Source organism: Plecotus auritus (assembly GCF_963455305.1).
Source record: "Plecotus auritus genome assembly, chromosome: 5".
Classification (NCBI taxonomy): Eukaryota; Metazoa; Chordata; class Mammalia; order Chiroptera; family Vespertilionidae; genus Plecotus; species Plecotus auritus.
In genome coordinates this window covers 167,713,723-167,735,808 of record NC_137776.1, presented here as the reverse complement: position 1 = coordinate 167,735,808, position 22,086 = coordinate 167,713,723, and the positions used below count along the sequence as shown (strand labels likewise).

At 39.5% G+C, this 22,086-nt stretch overlaps 1 protein-coding gene across 5 annotated transcripts in view; it reads left to right on the top strand.

The window, feature by feature from the left end:
• Positions 1-22,086, top strand: part of ECPAS (Ecm29 proteasome adaptor and scaffold) — a 107,522-nt gene that overhangs the window by 52,818 nt on the left and 32,618 nt on the right. For all 5 annotated transcript variants that reach the window (XM_080667174.1, XM_080667177.1, XM_080667175.1 and 2 more), the window contains 15 exons: positions 3,963-4,048; positions 4,929-5,007; positions 6,826-6,875; positions 7,905-7,971; positions 8,062-8,184; positions 9,283-9,386; positions 9,798-9,921; positions 10,925-11,005; positions 12,004-12,229; positions 12,635-12,726; positions 14,367-14,501; positions 15,248-15,410; positions 16,092-16,264; positions 17,772-17,873; positions 20,586-20,709. In XM_080667174.1, coding sequence (XP_080523300.1) covers positions 3,963-4,048; positions 4,929-5,007; positions 6,826-6,875; positions 7,905-7,971; positions 8,062-8,184; positions 9,283-9,386; positions 9,798-9,921; positions 10,925-11,005; positions 12,004-12,229; positions 12,635-12,726; positions 14,367-14,501; positions 15,248-15,410; positions 16,092-16,264; positions 17,772-17,873; positions 20,586-20,709 — 1,729 coding nt within the window. The remainder of the gene's footprint in view (positions 1-3,962; positions 4,049-4,928; positions 5,008-6,825; positions 6,876-7,904; positions 7,972-8,061; positions 8,185-9,282; positions 9,387-9,797; positions 9,922-10,924; positions 11,006-12,003; positions 12,230-12,634; positions 12,727-14,366; positions 14,502-15,247; positions 15,411-16,091; positions 16,265-17,771; positions 17,874-20,585; positions 20,710-22,086) is intronic.

The window sequence follows — 22,086 nt, the reverse complement described above, 5'->3', positions numbered from 1 at the left end:
TGATTGGGGCATTTAATCCATTTACATTTAAAGTTATTATTGATAGGTACTTATTTGTCGCCATTCCTATTCTTTACCCCTGTGTTACTTCTTCGCTTCCTGTTTCTTTCTTTCTTTTTTTTTTTTTTTTTTTACAGTAGACCCTTTAGCATTTCTTGCATTGCTGGTTTGGTGGTAATAAATTCCCTTAGTCCTTTTTTGTCTGTGAAGCTCCTGATTTCACCTTCAATTTTGATTGACAGCCTTGCTGGGTACAGTATTCTTGGATTCAGCCCCTTCCTTTGCATGACTTTGTATATTTCATTCCATTCCCTTCTGGCCTGATGAGTTTCTGTTGAGAAATCAGTTGCTAGTCTGATGGGGGTTCCTTTGTATGTAACTTTCTGTCTCTCTCTTGCTGCTTTTAAGATTCTTACTTTGTCGTTGGTGTTTGCCAATTTAATTATAATGTGCCTTGGCGTCGGTCTTTTGGGGTTCATTTTGCTTGGGACTCTGTGAGCTTCTTGGATTTGTGTGGGTTTTTTCTTCCCTATATCTGGGAAATTTTCTGTCATTATTTCTTCAAAGAGGTTTTCTATTCCTTGCTCAGCTTCCTTTCCTTCTGGAACCCCTATTATGCGGATGTTGTTTTGTTTCGTGTTGTCCCAAAGTTCCCTTAGACTCTCCTCCTGCCTTTTAATTTTTTTTTCTAGAAGTTGCTTTTCTTGGGTATTTTTTTCCATCTTGTCCTCTAGCTCACTGATGCGGTCCTCTGCTTCTTCTAGTCTACTCTTGATGCTTTCTATTGAGTTCTTTACAGCAGCGATGTCATTTTTCATTTCTTCTTGGTTCTTCTTCATTTCCTCTTGGTTCTTGCTCATATTGTCGAATTTGTCTTCCATTCTTTTCAGCCACCTTATGACCATTTCTCTGAATTCTTTTTCTGGAAGGTTGCTTGCCTCCATTTCGTTTACTTCCTTTTCTGGTGATGCCTGCTTTTCTTTCATATGCGGGCTGCTTCTTTGTCTCCCCATGGTCTCTCTTCTCTGGGTGTCTGGTTATGTAGTTCTCTCTCTCCTGGGTTGATTTAAAGGCACAAAATACAGCACTACCAGGTACAACTCACAAGGCACTGAACAGAAATGTATTCACGATATTAATAACCTCCAATAAAGGTGACCACCAGAGAGAGGCAAATTAGGTGATAGGAGAGAAAGAAGAAGAGGAAAAAAGAAAGAAAGAAAGAAAAAAAGAAAAAAGGAGTGTGAAAATGAAATTGGGAAAAGGGAAAGTAAAGAGAAAAAAAAAAAGTAAGAGAGACAAGAAAGTGACTAAGAGAGAAAGGGGAACAGACTATATATATTGGGGATAAAACTCCAATAGAACAATCACTAATCCCAGCAAATGCCAGCAACAAGTGCCTGGGGATTAATACAAACTACAACACCAACTAATATGGATTGAGGCAAGGGAAAGCTGAAGCACAAAACAAACAAAAAAATAAACAAAAGAAGAATAAGCAAAACAATCTCACAAAAACAGCATAAAAATTGGATATAATCTACATTCAAGCAAACAACAACAAAAGGACAGAGAGAAGGACAAGTTTATGGATAGCTCAGACAGCGAAGGGAGAGGTGTATGTGGACTTGGAGCAGGGGATTAGAGATTAGATATGTAAGTAGGGTGAAATTTTAACAAGGGGTAAACAGAAAGAATAGGGAAAATCTAAAGCAGTAAAAGGGTAAGACAAACAGGACACTGAAAAGGGGGAGGTTAGGAAGAGAGTGATGGCCTAAAGGTAGAGTTGAGATAGAGTAAAACGATGCTAAAGGAAAGATAAAAAATAGAATGTAGAACCCTAATCCCAAAATAAAATGAAGAGAAAATAAAATGACACTTTAAAAAAAAAAAGATAAAATAGCAGTAGTAATAATACGGATTGAAAATAAAAATGTAATCATTAAAAAGGTAAAATCAAGTGATGAAAAAAGAAAAAAAAGTTTCTTGATTAAAGGATGCAAAAAATGAAAATAAAAAAAAATAAAAAAATAAAAAAATAAAAGGTAAAAATAAAATGTGAAGTAGTGAAGGTCATTCACTTCCTCTGTTTTTCTGTTTGGCACGCCTGTTTCTCAGTCCAGACAGTATTGCAGTTCCCTGCGATCCACTGCTCTTCGGTGTTGTAAGCCAGTCCTGATTTTAAGCAGGCGGTGTGTCTTAATTTCTCGTATTCCTTTATTTTTGATTACGCAAGAGTCAATTTGTGATTCAGCCCCTGGGTGGCAGTGTTTCTGGATTGACTTCCGGGTCTATCTATGGCCTCTCTAGGCAGTGTTAGAGCCTTCTTTCCCTGTGGCACTGCCACTGGCCTGTGGGCGTGGTCTGCCTCAGAGCTGACTCTCTGATGGTCACTCCCCGCTCCGATCCCCAGGTTCCAGAAAAACAACTTTCCCCTGCAGTCTCCCAGGGTGTCCCCAACTGGGTGATCCTATGTATTGGGCTTAGTAATCAGAAGCAAGGATTTGAAGAGGAAAAAGCCCAAGTGTGCGAACTCCAGGACTGCGAGTAAACCCAGGCACAAAGGGAGCGCACGGGCTGCGCGTAAGTCTGGACTGCCTGAAATTCTTAGGGTGTCCCTGCACTTCAGATCAAAATGGGTTGCTTTTTAGAGTGCCCTTCTCTTAGCAGCTCTGAGGACCCCTTTCCACAATCACAGATCACGCCAGCCCCTACAGCCACGGATTTTTCTAGGCACAGACTTCCCTGGTCCTCCAGCTCCCGCAAAACGCGCGTTCCTCTCTCCCGCCGGGACCAGAGACCTCACCTTATCCCAGGCGAAATCTGACCTTTCCGTGGTGGAGTGTAGAGCTCCTCTGAACCCGTGTGCTTGCGCCAGTTGGGGAGCGTTGTTCTGGGGCTCGCAGCTGTTCCTGGGGTGCCGCAGTTGTGGATTCTCAGGCTTCAGATAAGCTCCACTTTCCGGATCAAGATGGCGCAGACTCCGCGTCCAAGCCCGCAGCTCCGGGAGGGGACCCAGCCGCAGTTGGTGCTGCCAGGTCAGGGGAACCCCGTTCAGCAGTCCCCCACCTCCTTCTGGAATTCAGCTGTCTCCCAACCAGCCAACAAACACTCCTTGTGCGTCCCTCAGCTGTTCTTTCTTTCTGCTCCGGGACAAGGCTCGGAACACGTCTGTCTATTCCGCCGCCATTATTCCTGTCTCGGGACCCACGCTCTTGCGGGGGGAATCTGGACTCTCGGGCGGAGACTCAGGAGCCGGGGAAGGCAGAGGTCTGAAGGCCTCTTGTTATTGTTAAATAAGGTCAGAATACTGTTAGTAGTTTCAGGAAATAGTATGAAGGATTTTTTCTTTTGAAGTGTAAGACTATCTTTCCCATAAAAAGTAGGAATTTGAGGAGTTTAGATTTCTTTGATATTGATGTTTAATGTCAACCCTCTGGATATTCTACTGTCCTCATCTACTATATATTTTTGCTGTCTAGACATGACTACATAATACATGGAGCATCTATACCCTGTCTGTACACTTTAGAATGCTTTAATTTCGATATTTTCCACGAAGCTTTTTGTATAACTTGTTCTGAATGACTATATGTAATTAAGAAACCTAATTCCCCCAAAATGATCTTATCTGCTAGTGTCCTCTGTGCGGTGTGGAGTGGCAGGGTGGTGGCCCACGGCAGCATGAACTCTATATGACTTCCTAGTGGTAGACCCCAAAGTTTTGCAGACTTGTCAGATCAGCCATTGTGTTTGTCACTCCACAGACTATTGATTGGGATTACTGATTGGCTTCCTAAGTTTATCAGCTAAAACGTATACATATATTTAAAAAAAGTACATTAATTTTGGAAGAGTGAGGTGTAGTGCAAAAGATGTGCTGTTTGAATCCTAATAGTTGAGAATAGTCAATTACTATTCTTATTAATTGTTGTTCTTGACCACTAGTTTCTTTTTCATAGGTGGTGTATGATGGACTTTTTGGTACAAATACAAATTCCAAATTAAGAACGTTATCTCTGCAATTTGTGCATCACATTTGTATAACGTAAGTTTTTCAAACTATCCTATCTAATAAAAGAGTAATATGCAAATTGACCATCACTCCAACACACAAGATGGCTGCCCCCATGTGGACACAAGATGGCCACCACAAGATGGCCAGCAGGGGAGGGCAGTTGGTAGGGACCAGGCCTGCAAGGGAGGGTAGTTGGGGGGCGATCAAGCCTGCAGGGGAGGGCAGCTAGGGGTGACCAGGCCGGCAGAGGAGGGAAGTTGGGGGTGACCAGGCCTGCAGGGAAGGGCAGTTGGGGGGGACCCAGGCTTGCAGGGGAGAGCAGTTGTGGGGGACCATGCCTGCAGGGGAGGACAGTTGGGGGGGACCAGGCCTGCAGGGGAGGGCAGTTAGGGGTGACCAGGCCTGCAGGGGAGGGCAGTTAGGGGCAATCAGGCTGGCAGGGGAGCAGTTAGGCATCAATCAGGCTGGCAGGGGAATGGATAGGGGGTTATCAGGCTGGCAGGCAGAAGCGGTTAGGGGCAGTCAGGAAGGCAGGCAGGCGAGCAGTTGGGAGCCAGTAGTCTTGGATTGTGAGAGGGATCGGGCCTAAACAGGCAGTCAGACTTCCCTCAAGGGGTCCCAGATTGGAGAGGGTGCAGGCTGGGCTGAGGGACACACCCCTCTGTGCACGAATTTCGTGCACTGGGCCTCTAGTTTGACTATAAAGTTTTCAAACTGTTGGAGTGATCAAATGATTAAAGTATATCTTATCTAGAAAGAAATCATGTTTGCTAATCTTTTAAAAATTTCAGATTTTATTAGATTAATTTATTTCAGTTGTTTCTAATTATTTTAAGTATCTGAAAAGATATGTAATTATGAGAGTCTTATCTTGCTTTGTGTTTGTGTGTGGTTTTTTTTTTCTTCCAAGTTGTCCAGAAATCAAGATTAAGCCATTAGGTCCAATGCTATTGAATGGCCTCACCAAGCTAATCAATGAGTATAAAGAAGTAAGTAACTTAACTCAAATTTTGTTAACATTTTATATTTTAAAGTATTTTCTGGTATAAACTTTCCTGGTCTTCTACATGTTGATTTAGTTAGTTACAGTTTGATACTGTTCCATCGTTTTTTAACATTTTTGCTTGAAGTGGTGCAAATTGCAGAAATTACTGGAATGTTTTTTTTTTTCTTTTGGAAATAAGTGTTAAAACTGATATGAGACTTGAGGGGTCTTACCACTTTTTTAAATAACATTTTAAAAAACAAATACATTTTATTCTATTTTTAGGCACTGTGTAAAAATTGAGTAAAAAGAATTAAATTTTATTTTATAATTTATTTCTATATGGGTCTTTTGGATTTGCTTATATATTGAGAAACAGTGTTAATTCTTAGGGTCTGAGATATTACTGATTCAGAATTCTGTCAAAACATGCATTCAGTAAATTTTTGATTCCTTAAGATAAGCCAGATGAGGACTCTTTGGATTGTAGCATTTCGAATCCCATTGTTAGTCCATGCAATATCACTCTTACCATCTCCAGTATTTCAGGGGAATTTACTTAAAAAAATAAAGTCTCAAGAACTCTAGTTAGCATTATCTTCCTAAGTCTTAGTTAAATGTGAATGCATGTTTGCAATAGTATAGTGATTAAGATTTTGCCACTTGGAGTTAGAATTGAGTTCAAATCCTAGTTTTGTTTTTTGGTGAGTTACTTGCTTTTTTGGACCTTTGATTTTTATTAGAAAAATGAAAATAATACCATTTAGTTGGTTGAGTTATTGTGAACATTAAATGAAATATGCACATAAATTCAGCACAATGAAGGCACCTTAGTAGATATTATTATTAGTCAAAAGCTGTTAATTAGTTGTGCAGTTATGCAGTTGAGCTTTGGGGGCAGTGTTGGGCCTGGCTGTCCTGTCTTCTATTGAATAGTGCTTGTGTGGTTTTTAAGGCCTAGGAACCAGATTATTTTTTGGCATACATAGTCAGATGCTTTGGATGGTTGGTAGATAGAAAAATGCTTTGGGGCTTTTTAGGAGAATTTATATATTTAAAAATAGATTAGAGAGGCCAGATAAACCACAGGGTCCTAATCCCCTTACTTGCAGGTGACACCTGCATGTCTTCCCAATGATGAATCCATGAAGTTGAATCCATAAGAGTGGTCATCTAGGTGTGGGAGAGTGAATCTTATGTTAAGTGTACAAACTTCAACTCACACAAATGTTATTTTTTTCTTAGTAATCAGACAGACAATTGGTTTCCATTAAACCATGTAACATTTTTTTGAGGAGGCAATCTCACTAACTTACTTGGTGACTGTGATCCCTTTAATTTTTTATAGTGGAAGACATGAGAAGTGCAGATTTTAAAGGAATCGCTCACTGCAATTTTGGGTGAAAAAGGGAGGATCTTAGCTTGTTAGATGAGTGGTGAATTTTCTAATAAGTTAATAAACGTTTCCTAATGTGTTGAAGATGAATTTTGGTGTTTGCAGGTTACATAGTGTTGAAAAGATCCTGAACTTAGCACCAGCTAAGAAACCTTTTCATATATGACCACTGCATTTTCTTTTGGGAGTGAGTTGGGATAAAAGGTTTTATTTGTTTTTCCCTTTAATTAGTATGATGAATTCTGGGTTTAGACTTGTTCTGTTTGTTTTGTTCGGATGCTAATATCATGCAGTTAGGTAGAGTGAGACCAGGTTTATCAAGGAGTAAAGTAATGCATGTAACTGCAGCAAAAGGTTTTGCCGTTTACTGTGCTTTTGTTTTTTGTTTTTTGTCTGTTTTCTTTTTTTTTTCTTCTTAATTTCAAGGACCCTAAGCTACTGTCAATGGCATATTCAGCTGTTGGAAAACTCTCCAGGTGAGTAAACTCTTTTTCAGTGAGAGATACCCTGTTGTATACTAAGAAAAGTTATGTGGCATTTAATAATGGATGGAGAATAAGCTTGTTTGATTCTGAAAGGAAATGCATTTAATGGCCATAGGTTGTTTAGAAATGTCTTCCTTGTAGCAGGAAAATTATATGAGAAATTTTAATTTGCACTTAAAGATATGTTACCATGTTAAATAGTAGTCTTGAAATGAATTTTGAACTGGACTGTGCCATGATGGGCTACATTTTCCTGTATGCTAGAAACATTTGACCTCAGGTGTTCTTGTTGCTATTTATTATTAGTCTTTATAATCCCCATAATCAAGGTTTGCTAGTGATTCTCTTTTCTGATAGTATTATATTAGGATTCTGAGTAGCCCGGTTTCCAAAGATGGATTTTTTTCTTCTGCTTAGTATGCTTTCCTCCTTCCAGTTCCTCCTGGTTTCCTTTCCTTCACTATATTTCAAAGCAGGGAGGTAGAGGTCAGCATCCTCAGTGGCACCAGGTGCTACTTTTAGTCCTGATGCATGTTCTGCTTTGGCCTGTGTAGACTAGGTCTTGCTCTTCTTTCTATGTAGGGATGGAAACTTATAGGGTTCAGAAAACCGCCCGAGATCAGCTGATACAGCGCAGACTTATCTGCACACCTTGTCCATTGTCTGTTGGCATGAAGTAACAAAGCCCCTTAACACACTAGCCTTTAGTTTAAATAGCAATTTAGTCTTAATTATCTGTTTTCTTTATATTAAAATCAGAAATATTAACTGAATGCATGGAATATAATGAAGAAAATATCTGGATAATGTGTCTATTAATCAAGGGTTACTTGGATTAGACAGCTGAAGTATTAAATTTTTATTTATAAAAATATTTGGCTCTTTGGGTAAGGAACCTAATGATGATGACATAATGTCCAGAGATGAAATTGCAGGTTCAGGAAAATTGGTATTTAATTTCATTTTCTTCCATGTCATGGAAATTTATGATAGTAAAGGTAGTCTTGTATTCTCTTACAGTCGAATGCCCCATTTGTTCACTAAGGATATAGCTCTCGTGCAGCAGCTCTTTGAAGCCCTGTGCAAGGTAGGGAAATACCTGGCCAGTTTATGCTTTCTGCTTGGATGCTCACCTGGAAACCCAATAAGGAGGGAAACACTTTTTATTCTCTTTTAGGAAGAGCCTGAGACTCGACTTGCTATTCAAGAAGCATTATCTATGATGGTTGGAGCTTATAGTACTTTGGAAGGAGCACAGCGAACTCTCATGGAGGCACTTGTGGCTTCATACTTGATAAAGGTAGGTCCAAACCAACTATGTGAACTCTAATGGCTAGTAGTATATGCATCTTTCTTCTTAAAAAATATATATATGTTTATTGATTTCAGAGAGTAAGGGAGAGGGAGAGATAGAAACATCAATGATGAGAGAGATTCATTGACTGACTGCCTCCCCTATTCTCTACACTGGGGATTGAGCCAGCGTCCCGGGCATGTGCCCTGACCAGGAATCAAACCATGACTTCCCGTTTCATAGGTCGATGTTCAACTACTGAGCCACACCAGCTGAGCTAGATTCTGCTTTTCTGGTTGAACTTTGTATTCATAGATTATTAGTCTATTTAAGTTAACTTAATATACTTATGTAATTGAAACTTTGCTTTGGAGTCAGTTTTAACTTTAGAACTAATCTGAAAAAGCATGAGATATTTTGCTTCAAATTTGTAGAAATTCCAAGTAAACTGTATATTCCCTGCAAAATATCTAAATTTGACTCATGTGACTTTGAGTTTGAGAGTTGGGGAAAAACAGGTTGTGGCCAGAAACTGTCACGGTGACCTTGGTCCCAAGGTTGGGCTGAGGATATGCATGAAGAGAGAAAGTCTCTGGCTGTGGTCTTTGTGGGTTTTCCTGCTTTACTTGGAAGGTCCTCTTAGATCAGGGGTCCTCAAACTTTTTAAACAGGGGGCCAGTTCACTGTCCCTCAGACCGTTGGAGGGCCGGACTATAGTTTAAAAAAAGAAAACTATGAACAAATTCCTATGTGACTGCAGGCCCAGGACAAGTCGGCTGCTAAGCAGGACAGGCAGCGGCACCTGGCGGGCCGGATAAATGTCCTCGGCGGGCCGCATGTGGCCCGCGGGCCGTAGTTTGAGGACGCCTGTCTTAGATCATAGAAGTACTTTTTTAAGTAATATCACTATCTAAAGACTTTTAAGCAACATGGTCAAAGATCTTGCACAATTGCTTTGTCTTGATTGTTTTAGACATATTTATTGAAATAGCAAATTAACTTTTGATTGTATATAATTAATATGACTTATCCTGACTAGAATGAGTTGTTGGTAATTATTTTTAATCTGTGAGTGTTTTTTGTGTGTGTTTGTGTGTCATATAGCCTGAAGTTCAAGTTCGACAGGTGGCTGTGAAATTTGCCAGCACAGTGTTTCCCTCAGATCATATACCTTCCAGATATTTGCTCTTACTAGCTGCAGGAGATCCGTAAGTTTTAAAAGGTGTTAATTTTGAATTTGGGCTCATTTTAAATTTGTTCAAGCATTACTAAAATTATGTTTGAAATGTTGGTCTATGGAATTTAGAAGCAACTTACTAAAGAGTTAAAAAGTATGTCCCTTGTTATGATATAAATCTGTAGTCATAACCTGTCTTCATTTTTTTTTTTTACTTGTGGGTAAAATTCAAAGATGCAAGCCACATGACTTCAAATCTCAAGAAATTGCCAAAAAGAAGTAATTTTTTAAAATGTATCTTATGACCCTGTTTAGATAGCCAAGAATATATTTGAGGCATTTTCTCAAAACCTCAACTGCCAAATAAAATTGCTATTCTTTGTCTTCAAATTATTATTCTGCAATTGGTGAAATTGATTTTTTATTCTTATTTGTCTGAAAGACGGGAAGAAGTCCATGGAGAAGCACAGCGAGTATTAAGGTGTTTTCCTGGTAAAAACAGAAAAGAAAGTGCTTCTAAGCAGATGCCTTCTTTCCCAGAAATGGTATATTATATCCAAGAAAAGGTAAGGCATTGGACTTCAGATAATTAGTTTGAGTTATATAATGGATGATGAAATTAAACGTACATATTTTAGGTGACACCTTTAAAATGTTATCATCATTAAGTATTGAATAGTAGTAACAGTTCTAACAGTGTCAATATTTACAATAAGAGGAAGGTACAAAATGAAGAGAAAAAATTTATTTTCAAATGTAATTGATCTCTTTTGACCAAATCTAAATTGGTTGTAATTTCTTTTATCTTCAACACTTCGGCTGTATTTTGAAATTTGTTCCCTTGGTATGACATGCTTAAAAATACATCTCCTTTTTATTTTTAATGACATTACCTAAGGCACCTTAAGTTTAAGAATGATGCAGGGAGCAGTTTAGATTTTTTCCACTGTGATCATAAGAGAATATCACATCTGCTTTTGCAAGTCACCTGTTTTGGCAGTGTTCTCTGTTGATAGATCAGAGAGTATTGACAGTCCTGACCCCCAGCCCTGATTCTGTTCCACTGTTTATATCAGTGTTTCTTTGATTATTATGAGGAGGGGTGAGTGAGGGGGTACTCCAGCATATTTTGCCTCTACTGGTGGTCCTAGCTTTTTGCTCAGATAGTCACACCTGAAGGGAGTTGGAGGGTCAGTACTAAGCAGCCATGATTCTTTTCTCCATCGCACAGTCCTGTTTGTGGTCAGAAGATGCTCTTGTGCGCATATTTTCTTCCTGCTTCAATTGTTAATAAAGAGCTGGCATGCAGTGGCCTGGGGTGGCTGTGTCCATAGATGCCTGGAGTAGGTTTATTCTTTTTAAAACAAACCAGTAAAAACATGAGGAAGAAAATGCAACACCTGTCATTCAGAGTGAGGAACATGGTAGCATGATTAATGGAAAATGTTTTGAGTAGAAAGAACCCATTTCAAACAGTAATGCAGCTTGAAGTACAGTTATTTTCAAACTGAGGAAGGACATTTGCTCCATTTTTCAGTAATGGTGTTTGTTTTGGGCTTATTTTGTTAGGCTTCCCATCGAATGAAAACTCCAGCCAAGTACATGACTGGAACCACTGTCCTTCCATTTAATCCAGCAGCCTTTGGGGAGGTAGGATTGGCATATATTTCTATTTTGCATTCTATAAAGATTCTAAAAGATAATGTCACACCCAGAGAAATGCCTGCAAATATTTTGTGTTCTAGATAAATTCATATTGTAGTGTCATTGTTCTTTATAGTGGTTTATTAGAAAAACATTAATGGTAATTGGTATTATTTTAATTCATAGTGGGGTAGATAAATACATTTATCTCAGCTGAGATTCTCTTTGTGAAAGAACTGGATGCTCCACATTGATTACTATTGAGATTTTACAGCAAATTAGATTTGAACTTTAAAGCCAACAATATGTTAAAGTTGTTTGGATTATCTAGTTTTGGAGATTGGAGACTGAGATTCACTTGTCACATTTACTAAGGGAAATTCTGTTGTTTAGGTCACTGACTTGCATTAAATGACGAGAGTAAGATTCCTCACAATGAAATTGCTCCCTGTCCTATCTTAGCTGTCAAGGAACGAGCTTTCAGAGGACTCCTTAGAGCCAGTTTATATCAGAGGTTTTTATGGTGTCATATTTGCTCTTCTGTAGATTATTGGAACCCATTTTCTCAAATTCTTGTGTCAGTGGAGATTAAATACAACTGGACTTTCACAGGAGTAGGTTATTTGCCCCAGGTTTCTGCTCATTCTCTCCCTCCCTCCCTCCCTCCCTTCTTCCCTTCCTCCTTTCCTCCCTCCCTCTCGCAAGCACACACAAACACATACACAGAGTATTGTAATTTTTTTAGACTTTAGGAGTTGAGTTTGCATTTTAACTATGTTAAATGCCACTGAAGAACACTCTGGATTTGTGAAAGCTTATTAGGTAAATTTTACTCCATTATGGTAATTTCAGTTAACATATTGGGTCATGTTTTTCAGTTTCTGTGGGGATTGTTGAATAGCTTTATGAAGAAGGTAGAGGAGTCCAAGCTGTCACTTGAAGAATATCCTCCCATGTTGATTTTTGGAGAAACTTACCTGGTATTCTCCTTCCTTCTGTTTTAGATAGTTCTGTACTTACGAATGTGCCTGGCTCACAGTGCGGGAGTGGTGCCCACCTCTCAGAGTTTGGCAGATATGCAAGATCATGCCCCAGCCATTGGACGCTATATAAGGACTTTAATGTCAGGCAACCAGGCAACATCCTCGTCATCTTCTTCCAAGAGTGGAGAAACCAACCCTGTTCAGATCTACATTGGCCTGCTTCAGCAGCTGTTAGCAGGTGTTGGAGGTAGGAGGTTGTGATGCTGAGGACAGATATTACAGCACTGGAGAAAAAAATTAATTTTAAGCTCAGCCAAGAATTTATAGCAAAATTACTTTTTCTCTTCACTACTGTGATTGAACATTAGTCTTTGTTTCTTTTTCTAAACTTATCTGATTCATCCTTGATGCACTGTTTCTCTTTTCAGAAATAATGGTGATAATAGATAATATTTTTACTTTGGAAGTGGGTGTGAAGAACAGGCCAGCTTAGTATAAATAACCAGTCTGTAAATATGCTCTATGGTCACACGCTATTTAGGTCCATTTTTCCTTTGTAGAACTAGGGACTGCCTCCTAAAGGAATTTAGTGATCCCTGATGTTTATCACTTCTCTTGAAATTACAATGGTTCTGAATTCTTTCTTATTTAGGTTTGCCAGTCATGTACTGTCTCTTGGAAGCTGTCTCAGTGTATCCAGAAAAGCTGGCTACCAAGTTTGTAGACAAAACAGAATGGATAAAGGTATACCCTGTGCATGTATCTTTCTTTTTGAGTCTGCATATTTTAAGTCTCATGATTTTATCTTCATGTCAGTGTTCCTATGACCTGTTCTGTCTTTAGGTCATTTTGAAAACTCTCTCATCATCAAACGCTTACTGAGAAACATGTAGGCTATTGTATCTCAATGATCCATCTGGTGAGAGTGGGAGATGAATTGAGAGTCATATGAGTACAAAATAATTATTTTTCTGTCTTTTAAAGTTTAACAGATTTATCTAGCTTAAGAAAAAATATGTAAAATGTCTCCCACCTACCCAAATCCCCCAGCTTCCTGTCCCTTCCTCTCACACTGACAAATATACATGGTCATCACTTATTTATAGGTGGTGTACCTTCTAGAGTTTACTTATGCATATATACACCAATAAAAATAAGCATTTTTTATTTTTATTTCTTCTTTTACACAAGGTAGCACAGTTGTCACTTAGTTTTATACCTTACTTGTTTTACTTACCACTGAAACATGGAGGTATTCCTATGTAACTACAGAGAGAGCATCCTCTTTAACAGCTTCATTCTTTTCCCCTCTGTGAATGTACCATAATTTATATAAATCCTTACTGATGGCCATTTAGGGTACTTCCAGTCTGCTGCAATGGACAATTGTCATTTTGAAAATGTGGAAGTATGTTTTTTAATGGGTCCCGCAGAAGTGGAGTTGAGTACATGCATTTTAGCAATTTTGACAGTGCACATCCTTATGAGTGGTACCAATTTACACTCTCACCAGCTATGTTGGAGAATGTTTTCATCCATGGTCACACTAAAAGAATTGCCAGGTTTAGAAATAAATACAAGATGCTCAGGTAAATTTGAATTTCAGTTAAACAATGAATAATTTTCTTAGTATGGGTATGGCCCATATACTTTTTGTGCTACATAATTGCACCTTGAGTTATGGTTAAATGTACAGATTATCTCTTTCTGTGTGAAAGCATGAATGAAATTGACCAAGAGGTGTGAGTTTTACACTTCTGGAAAATCTGCTCTCATGAAATTTCTTCTAGTTTTAAGGGTTTTTATTCTTTGTGAATATTTGCTGATTTTAAAATGATGTTAGAGATTTTGATGTTTGATCTTGTAGATCAGGGGTCATCAAGCTCCAGTCCATGTGCCAAACCTGGTGTGTTTTTATATGGCCTGCAGGCTAAGAATGGTTTTTACGTTTTTAAATGGTTGAAAAAACACACACAAAAACGAATAACACTTCCTGACATGAGACTTGGAGTGTCCATAAAGCTGATTTGGAACAAAGAGACACCTGTTTATTGTCTGTGGCTGCTTTTGCACTGCAGGGGCAGGATGGGGTTATGACAGAGACCATATGGCCCACAAAGCCTATTTGGCCCTTTGCAGAAAACATTTATTAACCTCTGTTTTCGATCATATGTGTATTAATTCCACCTGTTTATACTTTCTATCTTTGATGAAAATGCACAGATTTTGGTATATAATTCAACTTTTATTTCACTTTGAAGTACCTTGTGTTTTTATGCCCAATATATTGAACAATATAATGTATCATTTATTTTAATCTTAAATGTTAGATGTTATCAGCAGGAAGATATATACATATATACATATTTTTCTATACCACTCAGACTCTGATGAACAGCAGTAAAGAAGAGATGCGTGAACTGGCTGCGTTATTTTATTCTGTGGTGGTATCCACAGTGTCGGGAAACGAGTTGAAGTCGATGATAGAACAGCTTATAAAGACTACAAAAAATAATCATGTATGTTACCAGTATGGTCTTCATTTTTTTTTGTGGGAGATAGTAGAATTTTACAAAAAATATCTAGTATATTTTTAGTTCTTGCATTCTCATTTGTAAAATGAACTTTTATGATTGTAAAGTTTAAATGAGATAATTGAATCAGTTCATTGGACAAATTTGAGTGCCTTGTGTCTGGTAGGCACTGTTTTTAGGTGCTAGGAATGTAATGGGGAGTAAATACATATGCTGCTGCCTATCATTGTGCCTGTCCTATCAGTAAATACCACATGCTTTCAAATATTTTATTGCTTACTTACCTTGTGTTTGGAGGTTTGAGCAATTAGAAGTAGGATCTGCTTATTGTATTTGGTTGGCAATAGAGAGAAATTATGCTGGAAAATTATGATAGTGTAGTTGCATAAGTTACCTAAGTGCTATAAGCTAGAAGAAAGTTTGGGTGCTATAGGAACATGCAAGAGAGTCACCTCTCCCAGAGTTGGAGTGGGAGTGGGATTAGGGAATCTAAATCTTGAAGTTAATCAAGACTCAGCTTAACTTCTTGGAATTACCTGTGTTAGAAACTCAAAGTTTCTCTTGTTCCCTAAACCTAATTCATTAGCATCCAGTAGAACCTCAGAGATCACTTTATTCTTTGGCCTTATGTTTTGTTAGAGAGATGACTAATAAACACACAGTTATTTCAGTGTATTCTTGCACATGTGAGAGAGACACAGAGACATATGCTGTTGTGTTGTTAAACTCAGAGCCCAGAGATACAGCACGGATCCGTGCTCGCTTTGGGATTCACCATAGGAAGATATTTGGCTAAGAAGAAAATGAGAATGGCAGAGCAACAAGATCTGGAGACAAATGCTGGTTTCCTGCCTGAACAAGAGGAACTCATTCAGAGCGCCACAGAGACAATAGGTAATTAATGTGTTCATGCTAGTTTGGATATCACAATTTTTGCATTAGGTTAAAATTAATTATAGCATTTTTCTTTTTTAAAAAATATATTTTTATTGATTTCAGAGAGAGGAAGGGAGAGAGAGAGATTGAAACATCAATGGTGAGAGAGAATCATTGATTGGCTGCCTCCTGTACGCCCCCTACTGGGGATCAAGCCCACAACCCAGGCATGTGCCCCCTGTTGGAATCAAACCCGGGACCCGTCAGTCTGCAGGTGGACATTCTATTCATTGAGCCAAACCGGATAGGGCCATTTTTATTTCTTTTTACAGCAGTGAACTTTAAAGACACAAGCCTTTGTGTAAACCTAACTCGACGCTAAATAAATTCTGTGTTTTAATAACAAAACTACCTTCTTCTGTCTTACTGTATGTTTTACAACATGATTCTATTATGGGAAAAACTTCAGACATTAAAAAAAGACACTACTTTATGCCCTGTTCCCACTGTTTTTATCTGTTTATATACTTATATGTATAGCCCCTTTTTATGTTTATTAAGTAAACATTAATGAATTAACTAGAAGACACTATAGATGTTGATTTTGTTTTGCTGTCTTTAAAAAAATCTTGAATACATTTCTTTGGCTTACAAGGATAATAGTATTTTCTTCTCAGTTTTGTCTAAATGTGTTTACAGGATCATTTTTGGACAGTACATCGCCCCTCCTGGCAATTGCTGCTTGTACAGCCCTGGGTGAAATTGGCAGAAATGGTCCTCTCCCAATCCCCAGTGAGGGATCTGGCTTTACCAAGCAACATCTTGTGGAAAGCCTACTAAATAGAATACCCTCCAGTAAAGAAACAAATAAGGTAAGTCTCTTCCTTTTTTCCTTCCTTTCTGAAATTCATATATGAATTGTAATTAGGATGGCATTGCAGCTGGAAGAGGATTTAATGTGAAAAGGAATGAGAGGAAAGTCTAGGTGAGTTAGGGATGATTTGTGCATAACCTTTGTGTGTGCACCATTTGACCCAGTTACTCCAATGTAGGCAATAACTATTAAGATTTAGATAAAGTGTTAATTAAGTGCATCAGTTCTTTTGTCATACAAAAGGTGGATAATAAAGTGTTAAATAATTTGATGATTTTTGTTATTTCAGACCAAATCTAAGTCTTAACCTCCTGTGGTGAGTTTGGTTTTAAGAAGACTGGGCATTAGTAAGCAGTGTGAGTAATCTGTGAGGGAAAGGACATTTATAGTTTTTTAGTTTTAGGTAAAAATTTTCATGGACTTTAAAACATTTTTTTTGTGGTCAAAGCACCTCAGTGTTGAAGTATGAGATGATTTAACGGGCAGAAGAATCAGTTTACTATAAGTTTAATAAATATGTAATCTTATTCTTGGTGTAGCTACTGTTTAAATCTTTGGGAAGATCACACAGTGTAGTTTTTCTTTTAAATATATTTTTATTGATTTCAGAGAGGAAGGGAGAGGAATAGAGAGATAGAAACATCAATGATGAGAGAGAATCATTGATCAGCTGCCTCCTGCACCTATTAGAGATCAAGCCCGCAACCCAGGCATGTGCCCTTGACCGGAATCGAACCCGGGATCCTTCAGTCCTCAGGCCGATGCTCTATCCACTGAGCCAAACTGGCTAGGGCCACAGTGTAGTTTTTAACTAATTACCAACCACTGTTGAGCACTTGTAATGTGCCAGGTATGTGCTAAGTGCTTTGCATACATTAATTAATTGAATCCTCCAAAAGGTCTAGTGAAGTAGATACAGTTATCATCTGTGTTTTCCAGATGAAGAAAGTCATAGAGAGGTGCAGTGACTTGCCTAAGGTCACATACCTGTAAAGGCTACAGAAATATTCAGGATGTGTGATTTGATCTTAGTTTTTTTTTAGTTTTTTTTTAAACTTTCTATTTTTGAAAGTATTACAGATATCTCTCCCCCCCACTTTACCCCACTCCTCCCACTCCCTACTCACTCCCCCATGTCTTCACTACCCTATTGCCTGTGTCCATGGGCTATGCATGTAAGTATATATAAGTTCTTTGGTTTATCTCTTTGGGCCCAGAACCTACATTTATAACTGTTACGGTTTGAAGGATAATAATCCTAGTTAAAGGCTTTCTTTTTTCTTCTTTTGCACCTATGGACCCTTAATGGACTCAGTTTGGTGTTTTCCTCCCTCCAATGTCTTACAGATATAATTCTGTAAAACTGGAGACTATAAAAACACCCATGTGTGCACTGCTGCGTTATTAGTTAGATAGACTGCCCCCTTCCTGCCATCTCATTTTGGAAGCATTCTTCTGGGATAAAGCTGTTATATGCTTTAAAAAATAAATCTCTTTTATTCTAGATGAAAGAACGAGCAATCCAAACACTGGGATATTTCCCAGTTGGGGATGGAGATTTTCCTCATCAGAAACTCCTCTTGCAAGGTCTGATGGATTCTGTGGAGGTATTTATATTGCTTTCTGATTACTAGTCATTCAAACAAAAGGCATGCCGTGAGATTTTAAATTAAGCTTTTTTTAATTTATTCACCAAGTACTTACTGAGTGCCAACCTTGGGCTCATTACGATGGTTGGCATAGCATTGACTAAGTCACTTATGTGGGAAAGTCCTTTTCTCATAATTTTTAAGTAAAGCATGGTGCAGTGTGGGTAGGAGAGGAAACCTACCCAGTCACTTAGATGTGGGGAGTGGATGCTACTATTCCAGTTGCTCTTGCGTCTGATGACTTAGCTCTGTCCTCCAGTGTAGTGAGGACCTGCCATTTGACAGCTGCTGGCCCAGTGTGATGAGGGTCTAAGTGCAGCCCTATCTGGCCCCTGATCCAGCCTCGATTCTTGTCACTCACTCACATTTTTGTACACTAGCCTCTGTGTCCTTTGCTCTTAGCTTTTTAAAGACCCATACTTCCCTCTTTCTTGGGTTGTTGCTGTGCCCCTTGAAAAGCCTGCCCTGACCCTTTAAGCTAGAGTACATAGGTTCTTCAGTTATCTGTGCTGTCATGACCCTCCATTCTTCTTCTTCATAGCATTTATCACAGTGTCTAATTGTCCACTAGACTGAAGGCAAAGTCTGTTTTGCTCCTCATTATAAAACAGCACAAAAATAAAGAGATAATATAATGAGTCCCCGTGTGCCTATTTTTATTTCTTTTATTTATTTCTTTATTTCTGGACTATTTAAGGCATTATAGATAGCATATCATTCATAAATGGAATTAAGGGGTTTTTTTTTGTTTGTAATGCCAACTTCGTTGTTATTAACCATCGGAATCATGTAGAAAATAGGCACATTAAACGAACCTCTAATATAGGATTCTCTGTGTTGAAATATCTTTTTCTCAGTTTAGAGTTGCCAAGTGAAGCTTTTGACTAGGGAAGCTGGGATGGAAGCCCTTAAATCCCTTTTTCTCAGAATAGGAAGCATGTGATACCAGCATTTGACATCTCATTTGGTTGATTGAGCTTAGGAATGGCTAAATTCTTGTTGTAGGTATGCCTTGTAAAGCTCTCCACAGAGGTCAACATTCCCAGAGGTCAACATTCCCATATCCCTCTTACTTTCTCTTCTTTATTATCTTATTTCTTCATTTTTCCATTTCTCTCAATTCATGGTACACAATGCCAAAGGGAACTGAGGTCCAGTTCTGTGCTAAGTCAGTGACTTATAATCATGCCAAAATTTCAAAATAAAATTTAAAAAATTTGACAATTCCTGAAAAGAATTTTTCTAACAGTGTATTTTTGAAATAATTTCAAACTAACAGTGTATTTGTAAGGATAGTTTGAGCAACTTCTTTATACCCTTTATCCAGGGTTACCAATTTTAACATTTTGCCACATATATTTTATTACTCTCTATTTTTTTAATGAACCATTTAGAATAACTTATATATATATAATTTATGATTGAAAAGAGGAGTTGTTAGTAAATTATAGTGATTGCTATTTTAGTGCAGTTATTACAAATCAGTTATCCACTAGAAGTTTTCTGTACATTCATCTCATTTAATCTTTCCAGCCTGCTGAGGTGGGTGTTATGCTCATCTATATATATAAAAGCCTAAGCGACCGAATGACCTGTCAACCATTCGCTATGACGCACACTGACCACCAGGGGGCAGATGCTCAATGCAGGAGCTGCCCCCTGGTGGTCAGTGCGCTCCAACAGCAGGAGTGCTGCTCAGCTGACCCACCCGTCCTGGCGGCCCACCAGCCTGGCGGCAGCCACTCACTCCCTCAGTAGTCCTGCAGGTCCAATCTCTAGAGAATGGGCCAGGCACCGATGGACCGGCGCCACTGGCATGATCCCGACAGCGCCGCTGGCTTCCTGGAAGTCGGCCTCGGGAATCGCGGTTGCTTCCCCTCCCTAGACACTCAGCAAGGAAAAAATGATATAAAAGCAGCCATCAGGTGGCTCCCAACAATTGGTGCGAATGTCAGCAGGACGGATCCAGATCTCATGCCGGCAAGGGCATCCCACCACCTGCTTGGAGGGCTGATCTGGCCAATCGTGTCCCAGCCCCCGTCCCCCCCCCCCCCCCCCGGGGGTTGGGAACCAGATGCAGGGCTCACGGCTGGTGAGCGCTGCTTCTCTCAATCAGGACTGACTGGGCGTGAGCCCATGGTAGATGCAGGGGTCGGGGGCAGGATGAGTGGGAGCTGCAGGCAGGAGTGGCAGGCAGCGTTGGACTGCCAGTTTCGGCCCAATCCCTGCAGGCCATGCCGAGGGACCCCACCCATGCACGAATTCGTGCACCGGGCCTCTAGTATTACATATAAGGCAGTTGAGGCTCAGTTTAAATAAGAGTAGGAAGCAGGTGAGAGACAGAGCTAGAATTTGCACTGAGATCTGTGTGGCTTCTAAGTCCATGCCCTTCCCCCCAGGTTAAGGGTATCATGCTTCCGAAGATTAAAAATCACTGAGTCATGGTTCCCTATGGAGGGTGAGGAGAGGAGTGCAACAGGGACTTGGTAAAAGATCTCCAAGTCATCTTACCTTCTCCATTCCTTCACTATACCTCACTTTTGAACCACCTGGGTTAGCTGAAAGCAGTCCAGGCAAAAGAGAGAAACAGTATTCAGTAGCCTTTCCATAAAATGAATGTTATTGGGAAATGTTTTCTCTGATTCATGGCATTTGTTTCCTTCTTTGCAGGCCAAGCAGATTGAACTTCAATTCACTATCGGTGAGGCCATTACCAGTGCTGCGATAGGAACCAGCTCCGTGGCTGCCCGGGATGCCTGGCTGGTGACCGAAGAAGAGTACTCCCCTCCTGCTGGTACCAAATCTTCAGCTAATTGATCTGTAATCCCCAAGTAACCCTTTTCTGTTCTCTTTATCCACATTTGAAGCAAAAGAAAAATTTATATATTCAATCTTAATTCTTCTTTACATACTTATATCTGTCTTAGTTTGGTTCAGTCAAGAGAAATAGTTGGTTAAAGGAGAGTGAGCATGTCATGAATGAGAACTTCCCTTTTTAGTCCTTTGGCAAGCAAGCAGGAGTTAGCTATGGGTACCTTCAAATTTGTACTCTTTTCATGAGGATTGGTGTATTACGCCAATTTTACAAGTGTAGGCATAATAGTTTCCTAATGATGTATCCCCTAGGGCAGTGGTCGGCAAACTCATTAGTCAACAGAGCCAAATATCAACAGTACAATGATTGAAATTTCTTTTGAGAGCCAAATTTTTTAAACTTAAACTTCTTCTAACACCACTTCTTCAAAATAGACTCGCCCAGGCCGTGGTATTTTGTGGAAGAGCCACACTCAAGGGGCCAAAGAGCCGCATATGGCTCGCGAGCCGCAGTTTGCCGACCACGGCCCTAGGGCCTAACCCTTTATCACATAATGAGGCTTCAGTGTCTTCTGCTCACCCTCCAGCTGCCTCTGTGCTAGAAGAATGGAATTATTACTTATGCTGGGGAAGGCTGTGGGAGATACATTTTTGTAGAGTGGTGGTGGGAGGGAGCAGGGAAAATTGCCTCACTGGCTCTTGTTCTTCCACACTCCTCCTGGTCTGTGTTGGAATGTCCCAACTCACCTGAAGGACAGATCTAGAAGACATTTGGATGTATGAGTATGGAATGTTGAAGAGTTCCAGGTTGGAAATCTGGGAGGATCATGTAGAGATAGTAGTTAAGGCCATGAACTTTGACGTGATCACCAACGGAGTGAGTAGAAAAGAGAAGTTCAACAAATGAGCTCTGGGTTCCCCAGAGTTTCAGGTTTTGGTAGTTTAGAATAAACCAGGGAAGGACAGGTGAAAAGGAGCACTCTGAAAAGGCATCCTGGAAGTGAAGTGAAGAAAATCTGTGAACAGGTGTGTGGTGGGGTGGGATGGGGATCAACTGGGGCATATATACTGCTGATAGAGCAGTTCAGATGAGAAGCAAGAAGTCATCATTGAAGTTAGCAACAGGATGGTAATGGTTGACTTTTATGAGTAATTTCTATGGAGTGGGGAAGGTAAAAGACTGATTTTTGAGTGGGTTCAGGGAAGAAATAAGAGGAGAGAAATATAGAGCATGAGTATAGATAACTATTTTGAAATGTGTTAATGTAAAGCAGTGGTTCTCGACTAGGAGAGGGAGCTTTTGCCATTTGGAAATGTCCGGGCACCTGAGAGGGTCAGTGCGGCTGGTCTCCAGTAG